The following is an 18,036-nucleotide window of genomic DNA, read 5'->3' as shown; positions in this document are numbered from 1 at the left end:
GGACTTGTCTACATGATGAAAGAAATTCGAGAAAGGAGTGGGAAGATCAAGTTTCCCCACAAAACTCATGCATGGCTGGAGCCATGTCTTACTGCTTGTAACTTCCATTGTTTGAGAATAGGTTTCTCTGGCTGGCTGGAAGATCCCCAGGTGGGATCAGAATTTGTTCCTTTCCAGGTATTTGCCTTATTGTACCAGATCATAGGCACAGAAAGCATTGAGGTCAGGCTGTGTTTATTCTTACTGTAAATTTGCTCCTTCTCTCCCTGGTTTGTTGCTTCTGTTGCAGTAGGTCACAGGAAGAGTGGCACTGGATTTTTTATTGTTTTCCTCTATTTGTTTCTGCTCAGATTCCGACAGTGGCATCACTCACGGCCACATGGGCTATGTGTTTTCCAAGACATACACACCTACAGATGACAGTTATGGATGCCTGGCTGGCAACATCCCTGCCCTGGAGCTGATGGCTCTTTATGTAGCTGCAGCTATGCATGATTATGACCACCCAGGAAGGACCAATGCCTTCTTGGTAGCAACGAGTGCTCCTCAGGTAAATCAATCTCAGGCAGTGTTGCTGTACAGTTTGGAAGGTCTTGATGACAGCTTTTCCTTGCTAGTGGTGCCTGTGGCTTCCATTAAGCACAAGTCTGCCAAATATTTTGAAACAGCTTATCAAAGTGACAGAAATAATCACTTCACTTGGGGATTGCTGGTTAGAATCTTGTTGCACACCTTCAGTTAGCAGAGCTGTTAAGAAAGGTACAGATAAACTTGGTCAGTGAAGAAGGTAAAGCTCTGCTGACTGATAGAGAATCTGTAACTATGGAAGAATTATTCCACCAAGTAATGCACAGAAAGATTAAATAAAATAAAAAATCCCAGTTATGTAGTTGACTGTGCTTTGCAAGTTAATTGAGCATGATCATAACACATTTTCTGTTGTTACTATAGAATATGAGCACCTGCAGTCTTTTTATGAAAGTATTTGGAGGCAGGGAGTGGAAAATAATCTGAGTGTCATAAATTTAGAATTGAGGCTTGCCTGAGGTTACACAGAAGTTGCTGCCAGTCCTGAGAGTTGAATTCAGCAATTCTGAGTCACTCTTAATTGTGACATCATCTTTCCCTACTTTACATGGCTGGCCTGCCAGGCTTCAGCACACTGTGCTGAAAAACACTTCTTTGGACAAGGAAATTTAAAAAATATTCATGGTGGCAGGTCAGGTAGGGATGCAGAAATTCTAGAATTCCCCAGCTTGCATCCAAATTTCCTCTGTCACCAAGAGCAAGTCACCTGAGCTTGCTCTGGTATCAGTTTGTGTCTATGAATTGACAGTAATGCTTCTCATCCTTGCAATGCATTTCTGTGATAAAGAGCTTTGATGATCTGGCCAGGTAAATAGATTGGGAGAATGACCTATCTTTAAATCTAATTCTAAGAAACAAGTCCTATAGTTCTGTGTTTGTAAACATCAGAAAAGGAAGTTGTATTGACTCTAGTTTGAAAATAAATTAATTGGAAAACATTATTTTCTTGTTACTTTGTGAACAAAATTGCCCTCTTATTTTGGTATAGGTTTCACCAATTTTGCGTTTTAGCACTGAGATATCTGTCAGGCTGAGTATGTGTTTTCAGGTCGCAAACTGGCATTTCCCTTGTTCCTGTGTTTGGAATCTGTCCTACGTGGACACAGCTGCCCGGTGCAGTTAGCAAAGACAGTGATGCACTGGGAGAGGTCAGCTCTGAGGATGAGGGCAGCACAGAGCCGTACTATATTGGCCATTAACCACTGAGCCATGGTGCTGCTGGGCTCTGCTCAGCTCTCCCACCCGCATTCCTCCACAGGCAGTGCTGTACAACGACCGCTCCGTGCTGGAGAACCACCATGCTGCTGCTGCCTGGAACCTCTTCATGTCCAGGCCAGAGTACAACTTCCTGGTCAACCTGGACCACGTGGAGTTCAAGCATTTCCGCTTCCTCGTCATCGAGGCCATCCTGGCTACTGACCTGAAGAAACACTTTGATTTCGTTGCCAAATTCAACACCAAGGTGAGGTTGGTTTGAGGTTCTTGGGAATGGTCAGGAAAGACTGTGGGCCTTGGTAGTATCCAGCAAAAAGGGTTTCCATTTCCTCTGAATGTTGTTTTGGCTGCTGTAAAATATTGAATATCAATCTGGCCTTTCTGTTGGGTTTTAACAATTTAAAGTTAGTGACACGGTCTTTCTCCTCATACACATTTACTTTTTTTCAGAAAGTGCTTTAAGGCTAAAAAGTTTGGTTTTTACATTGTACTTTTCAACATTCTTGTTCGCTGGCACTTTAGACCTATTAGCAAAGCACTCCAGGGAAAAAATCAAAGGTGTTATTACCAAGTTTCCATAATGGCTACTTTAAGTGAATTTTTACCGATTTAGTCATTCCGTTGTATGACAGAGCACAGAAATCAGAACAGTTTTGACGCTCCAATTTCAAATGCAGTGAAAGCATGGTCTTCCTTTCCTTTCTCTTTCCAGAGGAAGGTCACTAAAGATCTTTCCTGCATGCTCCATGTGAGCTGTAAGATCACAACCCTGAGAAGCCATTCTTAAAAATTGTTTAAAGTTTCAACCTAACTCATTGAAAAATCACCTCCTATTAAGACATTTTAATAAACTCCATCACACATCAAAGCTGTTGGCATGTTAACTAGATACCTGCCTTTGGAGCTGCTGCTGCCTTCTTGGTCCTTGTGAGGAACCCCCAAAAACAGTGAGTTGTGTATCCAGGACCTCCCAGGTGTTTTGGTGACATGGATAAAATGTTTTCCTGTGGCATCACTTAGACTGGATCTGTATGCTGACACTTTGAAGCCTCCACACGTACAACTGGTTTTGTTTTCCATTTCCTTGTAACATCTCTCACTTCGTCAGGCTTTAAGAAGCTCTAGAGAGAGGCCCTAGATGTGGTCCAGGGTAGACAGGGAACTGATCTATAGATCCATAAAAGGCTGAACTCCTTCTGCACCCCTGCTTGTCATGTCCCTTCCAACCTTAACCTTTCTGCTTTTATTTTATAGCAGCTGATAGTATGGATCACTTTTTCTTGTGAGAGGCATGGGAAAAATAGAGAAAAGGAAAAAGGGAGTAAATAGTTTCAGCCACACTTAGATCAAACAGGAAAATAAGCTCATTACAGACATCTTCATGGTGCAATCAAGCCATCATGGTATTTTATAGCAATTTATATTTATACATCAATAGGTATCAACTTCTTGAAAAATGTTATGGAAAGATTGTATTTGTTTGTTTTCCTAGTAAATGCTTCCAAACAGGTACATAATGTGCTAAACATTGATTTCTCATTATTCACCTCAATGTTCCTTGGTTTTCACTTATTTTTCCTTTTCCATGTTGTTAATTCTAGCCTGGGGTTAGCTCGCCTGCTTATGCTAGTGATTTTGTTAAATAGCTAAATATATTGTACAGTATCCCGGGTCAGATCTTCCTCTGTGGATGCATCCTTCTGGCCAGGATTGCCATCATGGTTTCCTTGTTCCTGTCTCCCAGGTGAACAATGATGTTGGGATTGACTGGACCAACGAGAACGACCGCTTGCTGGTTTGTCAGATGTGCATCAAACTGGCAGACATCAACGGGCCTGCCAAATGCAAAGACTTGCACCTGCAGTGGACAGAAGGCATTGTCAATGAGTTCTATGAACAGGTAAATGCATTGCAAAGCTGCATGCCTGCTGTTCTGGAGCATGGGAGTGCTGATGGCAAGCGAAAAGCCACAGAGAGCAGGTGTGAGGAGGTTGGCTGGAGTTACATTAATCCATGTTTTTGCTGGACCAGTGAAAGTCCATTTGTCACTTAAGTTTCTGATGTGTCCTCAGAGACCTCTGATGGTGTTTCTACAGGCTGAACCCTTCAAGTCTGGCACTGTGGACAAACCCCAGCATGATGAACAAGTGTTTGGTTTTTTTTTCTTTTTCCTCTTGTCAGTCATCATGGCTGTCATTTCCCTCTTTAGTGCAAGCCCTGTTTTCATCCTTCCTTCTTTGTTCTTCTGAGACAACAGCTGGTTCTCGTGGCTCTCCTCTGCAGTCTCCAAAAGTGGACACGACACCCTTGCCCAGGTGATCTGAACAGAGCACTGGGGTTGTTTTAGCTTCTCTGTTAACATCTCTGTTCACACAACCAGAACCTTTATGGCTGGGCAGGACTGTAACACTGACTTTCAGTTCATCACAACCACATCTGCACACTGATGCTGACCCACACCTCATTTTTAAGGCAGAACTTGCAGCTCTCAGAGGTTTGTCAGTACAAGTGCACCAATTATATAAGGCCATGCTGGTGGCACAAGGAAGGAGGACAGCCACAGATTGATTTACAAAGAGCTGGGAATACAACCAGGCACTGCCCGTCTCTTTTAGGTACAAGGGAGCCCTTAATTGAACCCTTTCTCATTATAACCTATTTAGCCCTGCTGAGTGCGAGGGTCAGGGCTGTTCCCACACTATTCCTCTCTTTCCTGAGTGGGAACATTTTGAATGTTCTGGTCAGATTAAACTCCACATCCTGTCTTTTCCAGATGGAGCAAACAGGCTAAATCATTGAACAAGACAAGCCACAGACTTCTCAGGGAGGCTGTGCACTAACTTGGAGTCACAGACTAATCCCTTTGGATCCCTTTGGATCACTTGCATTACAGCACTAAGTTACATATCAGGCTTGGTTAGGGTGGTTAGATATTTTTGCGGGGGAAATGGCATCTGGTCCTGTCATGTCTGCTCAGCTGAAGGCACACTGGTGTCACCAGAAGATTTGCTCTGATAGGGAATTGAGTATATCAGATTTGCTTCCACAATGAAGTTTTACCTTATTTTACATCATGAGAAAGAAGAGAAAAATCTCATCTCATGCCTCCCTCTCTCCCCCCAAAAAAACTAACAGAAAGTTTTATGGGAAAGATTTACTGTTTCTGAACAAATGCCATACATTGCTTTCATAGGGATTATTCCAATAGTCTCAGGAAACAAATATTTATGACCCAAAGCCAGGAGGACATCTCCAGGTTACATTTAATAAGGATGAAATGAATAAGAATAGTCTGGTGAGATAGCCCTGTCCTGTAGAAGTTGTTTTCTTCCCTGTAAACGAGGTTGTTGTGAGCTAACAGTCACACAATCAGAACGGATTTTTCTGAAATAATGTGAACAAAGAATTGAAATAACAATTTTCAGGTTTTCACACAGTGTAAAGTTCGGGGCTGGGGCATGCCTCTGCAGAGTCATGAACATCCTTGCTAAATTCACATGGTTGGTATCAATAATATGGGCTGGAGTCAGCTCCTGCAAGAGAAGAGCTGTAACTCTGAGATGTGACATGCTGGCACTGCAGCAATGTCATGGTGGAAGTGCCAGGGTCACACCAAGATGCTGTTCTTTCACCATTTTTAATTGGTTGGATATGCTCTGCTCCTTTTTGTGGCATGGTTTTGTTTCGTTTAGCTGAGAGGAATCACAGCTGTTTGTTCCTCTGCAGGGTGATGAGGAGGCCAGCCTGGGGCTGCCCATCAGCCCCTTCATGGACCGCTCTGCTCCGCAGCTGGCACACCTCCAGGAATCCTTCATCACCCACATCGTGGGACCACTCTGCAACTCCTATGACTCAGCAGGGCTGATGCCAGGGAAGTGGATAGAAGACAGTGATGAATCAGGAGACACTGATGAACAGGAAGAGGAAGAAACAGCAGAAATGGAAACTTGTGAAAATGCCGGGTCCAGTAAGTTGTGGTTCATATGCACTTATTTATACCTCAGCTGGACTTTCTGGTGGTGGATTATCTGTCTGCATGAGGGCTTTCTAGACTCTTTCAGGGCTGGTGTTAATAGACTGCAATATCCTGAAAAAAAGATATCCAGGAGAAGATTTTTTCAAGGAAAACACTCACCATTTCCATGAGTTAACATGACATACAGGAATAATAGAATGGGGGTCTGAAGTGCTGATGTACTAAAAGAGTTTTTAACAATGGAATAATTTGAATGCAAACCTCTTGAAGGAAGAAGAGAGGGAAGAGAATTGGCACTGAGCATTGCTGTGTTGTGTGCTGGGAGCTGCATCACTTGGCTAATCAGTAACCAAAGCTCATATTCTCCTGCCTCTCCTCTAGAAAGGCAACATTGACAATATTTTCTGTACTGAGTTGAAAGGTTTTTTACCTTGAAAGGAGATTTCAGGCACTTGTGGGAAGTGATTTTTAAGAGAAAATACTGCAACTATAGACCTCTTCCTTTCATCAGTTTAATCCTTCCTTCCTTCCTTCCTTCCTTCCTTCCTTCCTTCCTTCCTTCCTTCCTTCCTTCCTTCCTTCCTTCCTTCCTTCCTTCCTTCCTTCCTTCCTTCCTTCCTTCCTTCCTCCCTTCCTCCCTTCCTCCCTCCCTTCCTTCTTCCCTTCTTCCCATTCTTTCCCATTCTTTTTCTCCCTCTGAATCTTCTACTACTATTCCTTTGTTTCACTCCCCTGCATTATCTTTCTCTCTCTCCCCTGTACCCAGAAGTTTTAGGAAAGAGAAGCCTTAGGTGCGGTCCTGAAATACCAATACATAGTTTTTTCCCTCAACAGCCTCAGTTTTTCTGTTCTTTCCCACACACTTTCGTGCCCTGCCTGTGTATCATCCCTGTTTTCTGTTAGAAAAGCTGAGAAAGATTTGGTGAGTGCAGGAAGTCACATACGGATGTGGAGCTAAAATCTGTGTCTCCTGATGTGCAGAATTAACCTTTTATCTCCAAAGGTAAACAGTTTGTATTTAAGAAATCATTGCTGTCTTTCACACACACTCACACTTGCACATATTTTAAGTTTAGCACTTTCACATGCACAAAAAAATCTCTTAGAGAGCAGTAAACATCAAGTAATATAACGCACATGGGTTATTTTAGCACCTTATGATCTATTACAGTTCTGTAATAGGCAGCACCACAAGTTTGTGGCAGATTAGCCTTTTTGGAAGTGCCTGCTAAGAGGACATGTATGCAACTGGTAATTAACACAGAGCCCAAAGCCTGAAACTGGTACTGCTGTATTAAAAAAAAAAGTTGAAGGATATTCTCATATGCCCATGGAGTGTCTACCCTTACTCTGAAATCCTTGGTTTCCTTTCATCTAATATCTCTAGTCACTTATCTTCTGTATTACTATCAATGGAGTCAAACAGTACTGTTTTCAGGTTAAAAGCACTGATTATTATTAAACCTTTTCACATTACAAACAGACTGATTTTAGTAATCTTCTGTTTTCTTTTTTACATTCTACCCTGTTATAGTACCTTACTATTCAGCCTGGTGGTTTTTAGACTATGGTTTTCAAAACCTGAAAAATTAATGTATCAGAAGTTTTGCAATATTCAACAAATTCTTTCTCCTTCCTTTGTACCAAGTGAGGGATGCTCCTCTTCTCAATCATACTAAATAATGTGTGGCAAATTGTTGTCTCCAGGTCCTCTCAATTCTCTGTGGCTGTGTGGACCTTACTCAAGATTCTATGACAACTTTTGTGTCCATATAGGGGCCTCACAACTCCTTAGAAATGTGCACCTGTGGTCAACATAATTTTGGGCTTTCTAAACTTTCTCAATGGAACAATAAAAGGCTGAGATGTCAGATGCACAGACATAAGACTGGTATGGATGTTGGTAAAGATCTTTTGATGAAAATGCTTTTAGGCAGATAGAAATACAAAAACACTTCATCTAGGTCTTGATAATTCACTGAAGCAGTTGAGGTACATTTAAGAGGTACAACCTTAAAGTAGCCTTTAGTGATTTTTTTACTATACAGGAGCATGTGTTTTGCCTGAAGGTCTTATGCAAGTATAAGAACTTATGCAACTATAAGACTCAGTCTTTAGTGATTCTGTGTTGGACTTACTGCATTGACAGGGAAAAAAGCCACCGTTCAGACAGCAAAACACTTGTAGTGTCAGCTGTGCAGGAGCCATGAGACCCACCAGGGACAAAAACACTTCATGGACTGAGAGCAGGGGACTGGTGCCTCAAAACTAAAGAGAAGCAAATTCCCTGATAGTCTCTGGCTATAGGAGGACTTCTCTGGTGCTCAGGCTGGTGCCAAAGCAATGTCATGCTTAAGGTTTAAGGTCACTTCCACTGCGATGATGGAGTGATAGATGACTTTGAAATTGGAACATAGGAAAGCAAAATCATGATTTTTCTTTTTTCCCTAGGATAATCAGCAGGGATCTATTGGGGGTGAGGAGGGCACAGAATTTATTGTGTGTTGATCAGAGCCTTTAAGAACTTGATATAAAATGAGCAGAACCAGCTCAGCAGCATGTTTTATGTGTAATCATTCAAAGACTAGATAGCTCTGTGAGCAGTGGAGTCAGGCACAACATGCAGCCTTGGGACAGGATGAAGCTGGGGCTCAACCTTCAGGAAAACAGTCTGCTTTCCCCAAGATCTGGAGAGGCACAGCTTCCTGAATTTTAGCACTGTTTACATTTTAGCATTTAAAAACCTGTCACAGTGCTCTCTGCTTCCCATGCCTTCAGTCTCTTTTCCTTCTCCAGTACATTAATGTCACGTGGTGTTTTACAGGAAAGAAGAAATTCAAGAGGAGGAAAATCTACTGTCAGATCACTCAGCACCTGCTTCAGAACCATAAGATGTGGCAGAAAGTGATAGAGGATGAGGAGAGGTTAGCTGGGTCCGAGAAGCAAGGCACGGAGCAATCCCCACTGCACCAATCTTCAGAACAAATCCAGGCCATCAGGGAAGAGGAGGAGGAGAAAGGGAAGGCCAAGAAGGACAAAGAGGAGAACACAACTGTAGAACCAAACCAATGACAATATTTACAGCAGTATTTTAGGACAGATTGACTCGTGCACAGACTCTTTCTCAAGCCAGCACAGCATTTAGACACAACACTGTAGAAGTATTGGATAATGCGCCTACAGCTGTTCAATTTGTTTCTCTTTCCTTTTTATGGTGAAGTACATTGTTTAAACTCCTATGCTCAAGGAAGCTTTCACACTGCAACACCGGCTTTACAGACTTTCTTTGAAGAGATTTGGGGGTGGGTGGAATTATATAAATATATACATATAGCCAGGGTTATTGGCTGCACACTTCAGCAAAATACCTTTAATGATATATTATGGTCACTGTGATATTTACAGGAGAAACTTATCTAAGGAAATGCTGCTTCTGAAGCACATTTGCAATTAACAGTAAGGTACCAGTTAGGTAGCTTTTGCTCTTAATGCTGAGGGATAAAAGTTCCAAAGCTTCACATGAGTGCTGATATATCATGCCAACACATCTGTGTGAGTGAAGGGGTGTTTCCAAGTGTGAGTGGATGTAAGGAAATCCAGCATGGGCTGAGTTCTTATCACACTGTAGCACATGTCCCAGCATACCACAACAAACAGAAGGCCAGAATTGTAGAGAATCCGTGCCTGCAAGGGAACAATTTCGAGGAGCTTTGCTTTCCCCTAGCCCTGCAGTCCCAGTTTGCACTCCAGCTGTGTGCAGCAGCCATCCAGCTGTGGCCCAGGCTGTTGCTCTGGCCCTAACCAGCTGTGCCTCCTCCTGGGCACAAGGGATGTGCCAGGAGGGTGATTCCCAAAGGGAGCTGCACAGCAAGGTGTTCCTGCTCCTGCCTGTCCCTCTGCAGATGTGAAGGGCTCAGCACCATGCTGGGGCAGGAGAAAGGGTGCTGCAGGCACCCCCAGCCCCTGGGCATCCATGACCAAATGTCTCATTTCAGAACAAAGCTAAACTGCTGTGAGGGACAAGGGAAGCCTTCCTCAGAAAAAGGCAAAGGGTGCATGAAGAGCTGCATGAGGACAGGGGCCACTCCTGGCATGTGGATGTCCCACAGGTTGAGCTTCAGACAGCTTGGGGTTCAGGTGAGGTGCTGGATGGGAGCAGTTTGTTGCTGGCATTCTGCTTAGAAGCAGCATGTTTGATCCCACCAATATTTTTTTCCTTCTTTCTTCTTTTTATTTTTTTAAGAGAAAGAAAAAGATCAGGCCTGTAAGAACAGCAGATCTTCTGTTGTTGTTTTGTTCATTTGTTTTCTCTGTTGTTTATGCTGTGAGCCAAATGTCTATTTAAAAGGTTGGGTATTCACTTTCAATATTTTATTTCACAATATATTTGTCAATGATTAGCTATCTAGATGTAAATATGGAAAAAATTTTATGGGTTCCTGTAGATAATGATATCTTTAAGAAAAAAAAAAAGTAAAAGAAAAAAGGGAAAAGTTGTTTTGTAAAGATAATTTTTTTAAAAATAAATACAAAAACATTTTTATACAGTGTAGCCATTTCCCAACCCCACTAATAAAGTCATGAGTAATTTGTACAGACCCTTCTGGAAAACAGCGGTCTACAGGATCAAGGCTTTAAAATATAAATGCTCTTGGGGACTGGTAGCACCAACCAGTACCCCACAATTTAGAGATTTGTTCCCACAGGAAGAGTTATATATATAAACTTCAGTATCTCTGAGAAATCCTTTGACTTATGTGTGCTTTTTCTGCTTTGATTCTGCAGCCCATTACCAAGAAGAGGGTTGCTTGTGAGAGTAGGATTTCTTGTGAAAGGCAGTTTGTTGAAGTCCTTTCTGTATTAAATTTCTGACATTACACCCATCACTTTTTGCTATTGTTACACATTCACCAAATTTCATGATCCTGTTGACACCTCCCAAAATGTTGGAAAATATTCTCTATCAAAGCCAAACGTGTGTTATCACTTCAGAGTTCCTTCTTGCTTTGCATTTCTGTCAGAATGAGGTTTTGCTCAAAAGAGGATTTTGGGTTTTTACTGCTTGCATTTGCCTGATATTGTCCTGTCCTAGTCTTACCAACAGAAAATGTGTTTGCCTCTCAGCAGAGTGGCTGGAGCAGGGTTCTGAATGATCTTATCAACAGGAATATTTAGGAAGTGTTTTCTAATGAAATCAGGAAAACAAAGATCCAAATCACACTGCTATTTTAAAGGGAAGGGACATAGCAGAATACATTCAAAAGAAGAAAGCTGTCTTCAAGATCTCAGCAAGTCTCAACCAGCTTGCATTGTTTTCATATCTCTTCACTTTGATCATTTTATTTGGGCTTTTCTTGTACAAGAGATATGCATACCTTAGAGTATGAGAAGGATTTACTATTTCTCATTCTGTCCTTTAAAAATTAAACTTGCAGAGATGCTTTAAAATATCCCCTCTCCAAGAACTTCTTTCTGGATTTTCAGTGCATAATCACTGCAACTCAATTTTAATACTGGCTTTTATACTGCCTTTGCTGGAAGATGAAAAAATCTATTACAGCAAGTGTTAGTGGATGCCCAGTTGGTAAAATTATGAAGAAGATTCAAGAATGAGGCAAAAATCCTGTAAGTAGGTTTTCACATATTCTTCTAAACTGGCATTCATAGGGTTGAAAAGAACAAAGAATAACTAAGAAAAGTTATCTAAGAATGTGGTGAAATAAAACCATCATATTTTTTGGTTGGCATTAAGTAAAAATTACTGTCAGCTTGTAATTTGGTTTTGTGCATTGCCAAGGCAGCTGTTAGAAATTGATACACCACTGATACCCAAGCCTGTTGAAGGGAACAGTCATTGAACTGGACCTTTATGGTGAAGGAATTGCTGACAGACTTAAAATGAGAATGATTGCTGTTTTTATCCAAACTAGAAAGAAATTCCAGAGAAGAAGCTGAAGTAACTGTGAGTGCTCAGCTTGGTAAGAGGTGACTTTTTTTTTCCCCCCCACTCCATAGTAATCCAGTTTGTGCAGATGGCCCCTCCTTATGAATCTGATTCTCAGTCTTTGACATGCATGTCTGGTAGGCAATGATCAGGCAATCACCAGGTTGGCTTAGATATAACACAAAAGGAAACACCAAAGAGATGAATATGAAACCTTTCCTTTTTTTTAGGGGGGTAGTGCTTTGGGATTCATATATAACAAAGTGGATAATTTAGGGGGCTTTATAATACTTTCTAATCCAAAGGAGAAAAATTTTCTCCTGCAGTTATGGCAGTCTTTGGAAGCATATCTTGAAGGTTTTCCACTTAGTGTAGTCCTTTGGTCTTGCAAGCACCAAATAAACCACAGTCTAGGAAATATTTTAGGAAGAAAAAACAAATTAAAGAAAATTAATTGCATTCAATCAGCAAAATACTCATGTTTTGGGTGGGATGTTTACAATGTTGATATGAATTCCTGGTATATATACCATATGTACAGCAGTGTGCTAGATACTAAAGAAAGCAACCCCCATTTAATCAGTGTTTTGCAGTGGCAAACCCAAAGTATTTTAGTTTTCTGTTCTTTAAGAACAGGAAGATAAAGGTTAGATGATTTTTTCCATTTGGATATTTTGTGTTCCCCACTTTAATGGCACTTGGTGTCTGATCCTGTTCTCTTCTAGTCTAGAAGTTTGCCCGAAATAGGAGGATTGTGCAGTCCTTGCAGCCCCCAGTGCAGTGACAGAAGGATTCTGTGTCACATAGCAAGCACATGTAAACACTTTTGTCCCTATATTGGCACTTTTGTTGGTAGCCACATAGTGTTTATCATGGAATATAACTTCTCTCATTACACTTGTGTTGCAGAGGGAACATGTGGGAGTGTGAAAACCCCAAAGTATTTAATTCCCTTTTCTTATAGGAGGAGTGTAAGAGACTAGCTTCTAAGATACCAAATATGCTGTGTCTAAAAACAATAGTTTCCACCATGTTCAAAGAACCATAGTTAACTGTGCTCTGTATTTATGCTCTAATTCTAAAATCTTGGTTAGTTTTTAGCTAGTGTGCAGAGCATTTTGACACATCTGTGAAAAACATCTACTTCTTCCAGCAGGAAAATGGTGTTTGATGAGATGTTGCAAGCTGTGCATCAGAAATGAGTGGCTAGAACCTAGGGAAAAGGGATTTTGGATGGCCTTCTTCTGTGAGTGAAATGTTTTGCACAAAGCTGTGTCACCAAAGGCCTCTCCTGTGACATCGTGCAGGGCTCTGGTTCTCACAGCAAACATGGTCAGATTATGGCAGGAAATGGTTCCCAGGGTAGATGTAATCTCAGAATGCTTTTGTTCATAATGCAAGGATAATTTTCATCAGTTTTTATTCTAACATCATGTGTGAAGTCCTCTTTGCATCATCATCAGCCTAAAGATGGATTTAGGTCTTTACCTTAGTGCACCACTGTTAGAATTTCTTAAGATCCTGGCCATCTGAAAATGGAAGAAAATTAAGGCTATAGAGGTTCAAGTAGATGCTTTTAAAGGTACCATTTGGCATCTAAGCAAGTTTTGTTCCCAAGTCCAATTCTGTGCATTCCATGCTGGACAATATGTTCACTTGTTTTCTTTAAATTCTAAATTTCTGTCTGCTTTATCGCTAATATGTTTTTTTTTTCTTTCTGAAATTCTGGCCCCATCTTTCTTCAGAAATGCCCTGGAAAGCAAAATGCAGCGTGAAGAAGGCAAGGACCTTGCCAAATTGAGCATTAGTCAGTGGCAGAGCCTTTAAGGGCTCTATCAGCATCCAGTGCTGCTGAACTGTGAGCTGTCAGCAACCTGAGCCTAGCTGGACTTGGAATCCTAGAGGATTTTGTCAGTTTTCAAAATTAACCCTAAGCATTTTTGAAAACTTAGCCATAAGTCTAATGCAGCAAAAGGTTTGTGCTTGGTCCTGGTTTTTAATGAAGGATTTGTGCAAAGCCTATGTATGTCCTGTCAGATCAGAGAAGATCATTATTCCCATTAATTAGAGCGGGGGAAATTTTTTTCCTGTTTTTCAGTGAATCAACGAGTAAGAATGTCTGGGAATCTTGGAGAAAAATACATGCTAAATACATGATTTTGAACAGGTGAAAGAATAATAGAAATTAGATGTCTTAAGAAACATTGGAAGAGCTTGCCAAATTATTATTGGAGTCAAACTTTGATTTAGAGCAAAATAGTACCAGTACTTTTGAAAGCAATTTAGTATGGTAAATCTTTCTTTGAATTTCATCACCTTCTTTTAGCAAAACAACATTCCTCTGCAGGTGAATCAAAGCAGGGTTTAGCCCTTGCTGTGGTAGTTATTGAGTCCCAATGTTGGAGGGAGCAGTGTAAGAATTATTCTCCATTTACAACTTAATTATGATTTATTCAGAGGCCATTAGTGGGATTTTCCTGGCAGGCAGGTGTGCTGGTGTATTTCTGGAGAGCTCATTTTCACAATGACAAAAGGGGGCTGGAGCTGGTTAACAGTACTTCTTTGATAAAACTGAAATGGTGAGCACAGTGCAGTCTCAAACGCTGCCAGTGTCACCTGAGGTGTATGCAGGCATTCTCCCAAGTGCTTGCTTGTGTAAAACTGCTGCTCAGTTCAGGAAAAACCAGCTGGCCTTGGATGAGGTCTGTCAGACTGAAGGATGTAGTAAATCAAGAAGAAATTTTGGCTGAAGTTGTTTAATTTTCCTCCATTAAGGAAAACTTTGCTTGGTGCAAGAGAAGGAAAGCACAAAGAATATTTCACTTGAGCTTTCCAGGTTGCTAGTCAGTGCCAGCGGTTTCTTGCTTCCAAAGGTGTGCATCTGAGATGTGGGAATGGGGCAGCAGAGGAGAGTTGCTCTGCCCTGGAAGCCACAGGGAGCCTTTGTGCTCTGGGGAGCACCTCTGAAATCTGCAGGTGTGACAAGAGGTGCATTCGAGCGCTGAACTAGTCAAGGAAACCCAAATATTTCTGTTTTCTGTCTGGAAGCATAAAGGCAGGTATACAGGACTTTGCCACAGCTGCAGGCCATGTGTCCTTTTATGACTGAATCCTCCTCTTGTCTGAGGCAAAACCCACGGAAATCAGATCAAATAATAGCTTCAGTTTTCGACACTGTCTTCCTTTACTGCAGTGGACGCTTAGAAACAATTGATGTGAATTAGCAACTGCTCTTTGCTTTTAAGTATTTATTTAAAGGAGTTGGGAGATTTTTGGTTGTGCTTTTTTTGTCTCCTCTGACCCTAGTCGTTTTCCCCCCATGCTTTCCTTAAAAAATATACATATATATTAAAAAAATAAAAAATTAAAGCTCTGTGATCTAATCAGAGAGAAAACAGTGAGCAGTTTGCCATGTGTGTACATACTGCTTTAGGTAGAAAGCCTGCTAGTCTGTTAAATTTCCTTTTCAAAATTCCTGCCTGATCCTGAAACACAATGAAAACCTGTATTTGAATGCAAAACGTTGATTCATACATGTTTGTAAACCTTGATACTGCAGATGGTGTCCCAAAAGATCAAAGGCAACCTTAATAACTGCTATGTGATGTTGATGATATCTTTAATATTTCAACCGTGTCAGCATACTTTTGGTCATTACTTTTCTAAAGTTAAGTCTTCTTCTCTTGAATAATCAATATCAGATGTTTGCATGATGGAAAGTAATTTAAGTTCACTTTTTAAAAAGCCGTGATTCATACTGTGGGTTACATTTGTTTAACAGATTAACTTTTTCACGAATGGGTGGCAGTTTTCTTTTTTTTGTTGGTTTTTTTTTTTTTTTTTTTCTTTTTAGTGCTTTTGATAGAAGAACATCTAGGACATTTTCCAACAAAAACACATTTTTTCACCTGTGACTCCAGTTGTGGAAGAAATACCTTCCAAAAATAATTATTTTCCAATACAGTTTGGCCTGTCTGGATAACAATATGCAAGCATGCATATCGTATAGAAGATGTGATTGAAAAAGATTAAAAATCCCATTTTGGTACAGTAATTGAGAAATTAACCTAGCAAGATACAACCCTTTCTGAATCAAAATCTTGGGTGTGCCAATATAAGTTAGGCACTTGACCCCCACCAGATTTGAGGGCCAAATTATACACATTTTTTATTTTGAAATTGACAGCAACCAGACAAAGTTCTTTTACTTCAGGAAACACTGAGAAATTTGGTTGTCTTACATCCTGTCCTGTGAGGTTTGACTCCTGACCTGAAACCTCGGGGCAAAATTATTTTAATGATGCTTATTCAGACTCAGCTATAGTAGCAAGATTCCACAAATCACTTGTGTACTACAAATTTAATCCCTCCTTGAGTTTTTTTTTCACTTCAAAAGGTGAGAAAAATGTGGGGGGAGTGCAATTTTATACGGCTCTATTTGAAAAGGGTTTTGTGTACCTTTATAATTATTTTGAAGCAATATTTTAAAAAATAACTGCCAGCCAAAGTGGCAATGCAGAAAAGTGCCATCTTGTTTAGGATTTGTACATGCCAGTTTTTAACACAGTGTTCTTTTCACTAAGTACTACATATGTTAATTTATATTTATATATTGTCAATATTGTAACCAAGCTTCTCCTTTCTAAACCCTTCAGGAACAAGGCCTTGTATTTTTAGGTGATTTTCATAAACAGAATAATTCTTTTCCTTTCACTAGTATCTTGCACTCGATACATGTAGCAATACTTAATATATTCTCTTCACAAGTATTTGTTAAGTGATTTAGTTAATGGCTGATAAATGTTTTGTACAAAATAGATTCTGTACAGGAAAAAAATCTTTTAGATAAACATTATTTATTTTTACCATTTTGTAAGTTAGACACTATAATGAAGCTCCTTTTTGCCAGAATTACTGGAAGTGCCTCTTGGTAAAATGTATTATATAGTAAATATGTATTCAAAATTATTAGAAATACTTGTCACAAAATGAACAATGTGGATGTTGCAATGTGAAGACAAATGTACAACATAAATATAATTCTGTGGTATCCTGTTGGCTGTGTTTCTTTTTACTTTACTGAACAAAATTGCTTTCAGTGCCCAGCTTTCAGTTTAAGTGTCAGATTACAAATGACTTGTACCCTCTTTAGACTCTGGTCAAAACCCAGTGAAAGCTTGAATATATTGAAGCATCATTTTAGCTGCCAGCCCTGCTTGGTATGTGTTAGTGAGCCAAGCTCGTGTTTACTGGTATCCGATTTCCTCAGACTTTTACCTGCAGAATTCTGCACTTTGGCTCAGATTGCTAATAGATCCCATGGTAAATGCTTTGTGACTCAGCCAATCTGTAGAAAACCTTGTTATAACCATTGTTCTTTAATGATGACCAGTGTACTACTCAATGCAATTAATATGAACCATACAGATTGAATGTGGTCAGTATTGCATGGCAGCATTGAGCAATGCAGAGTGACTAACACTTCCAGAGAAAATGAAATGTGTTACCTTAACAATTTCCGGCATTAATCATAGAAATAATCTGTTCAAGTGGGACATCAGTGAGTGAAATCAACATTCTTGCCATTATATTGGTAAGTATGCTGTCATTTTTCAGAGTAAAATTTTACTATTTTTTATGTGGGCTAGAATTGACATCTAGCAGCCGTCTTTGCTCACTTTTTTTAATTTCAAAAAAGTAAGTCACAGCTGACAAAAATTTTACCCATTTTAAAATTTTATTATCTACTTTCATCAAGACCTGGAGAGCTCTTCAGCTAATTGATTTGAAATGGTTGCATAAAAATTACCTATATCAACCATGTGTTCAAGGTCTCTTTTCCTATCAGTGAAAAATTAACAGGTTTCAAAATCCTCTAGAGTATCAGCCACATATCTGGCTGTCAGTTTTCAAATGTCCCGTTTCCTAAATGCAAAGTTGCCTTCCATTTGTGCTGCTATCTTGTGCACCAGAACAGGAGGCAAAACACTGGATAATTTTTGTCTCTTTCTGTTTTTTTAACAGCTGTTTCTTAAAGAAAGCAAGATGTACATTCACATGGGCAACCAGCATTGATTGTCTCTTAAGTGGATCAAAACATGATGTGTAGAGGTTTTGGAGACATGTCCAGCAGTTATAAAGCTGGAGAGATCTATGGAAAGTGCCAGAATATGAAAAGGACTCCTGGCTGGGGGACCATTCCACTGTTGGGGTGATATCCCATGATTTAGAAGCTGCTGGCTGGGTACCAGGGAAGCTCTAGGGCTGTGGCAGCTTCACCTCTATACCTGCTGCTCAGGAAAGGTGTTTTGCA

The 18,036-nt window shown here is 40.3% G+C and overlaps 1 protein-coding gene across 2 annotated transcripts in view; it reads left to right on the top strand.

The window, feature by feature from the left end:
* The window catches only part of PDE3A (phosphodiesterase 3A), a 223,849-nt gene extending 207,071 nt beyond the window's left edge, over nucleotides 1-16,778 (top strand). For both annotated transcript variants that reach the window (XM_033058011.2, XM_033058012.1), the window contains 5 exons: nucleotides 351-550; nucleotides 1,847-2,050; nucleotides 3,548-3,703; nucleotides 5,530-5,770; nucleotides 8,604-16,778. In XM_033058011.2, coding sequence (XP_032913902.1) covers nucleotides 351-550; nucleotides 1,847-2,050; nucleotides 3,548-3,703; nucleotides 5,530-5,770; nucleotides 8,604-8,851 — 1,049 coding nt within the window. In that variant the 3' untranslated portion in view covers nucleotides 8,852-16,778. The remainder of the gene's footprint in view (nucleotides 1-350; nucleotides 551-1,846; nucleotides 2,051-3,547; nucleotides 3,704-5,529; nucleotides 5,771-8,603) is intronic.
* The last annotated feature ends 1,258 nt before the right edge of the window (nucleotides 16,779-18,036 follow it).

The sequence above is a fragment of the Catharus ustulatus genome, chromosome 4, assembly GCF_009819885.2.
Source record: "Catharus ustulatus isolate bCatUst1 chromosome 4, bCatUst1.pri.v2, whole genome shotgun sequence".
Taxonomy (NCBI): domain Eukaryota; kingdom Metazoa; phylum Chordata; class Aves; order Passeriformes; family Turdidae; genus Catharus; species Catharus ustulatus.
Note: the sequence above shows the minus strand (reverse complement) of the source record. Positions and strands in the feature narration are given on the sequence as shown.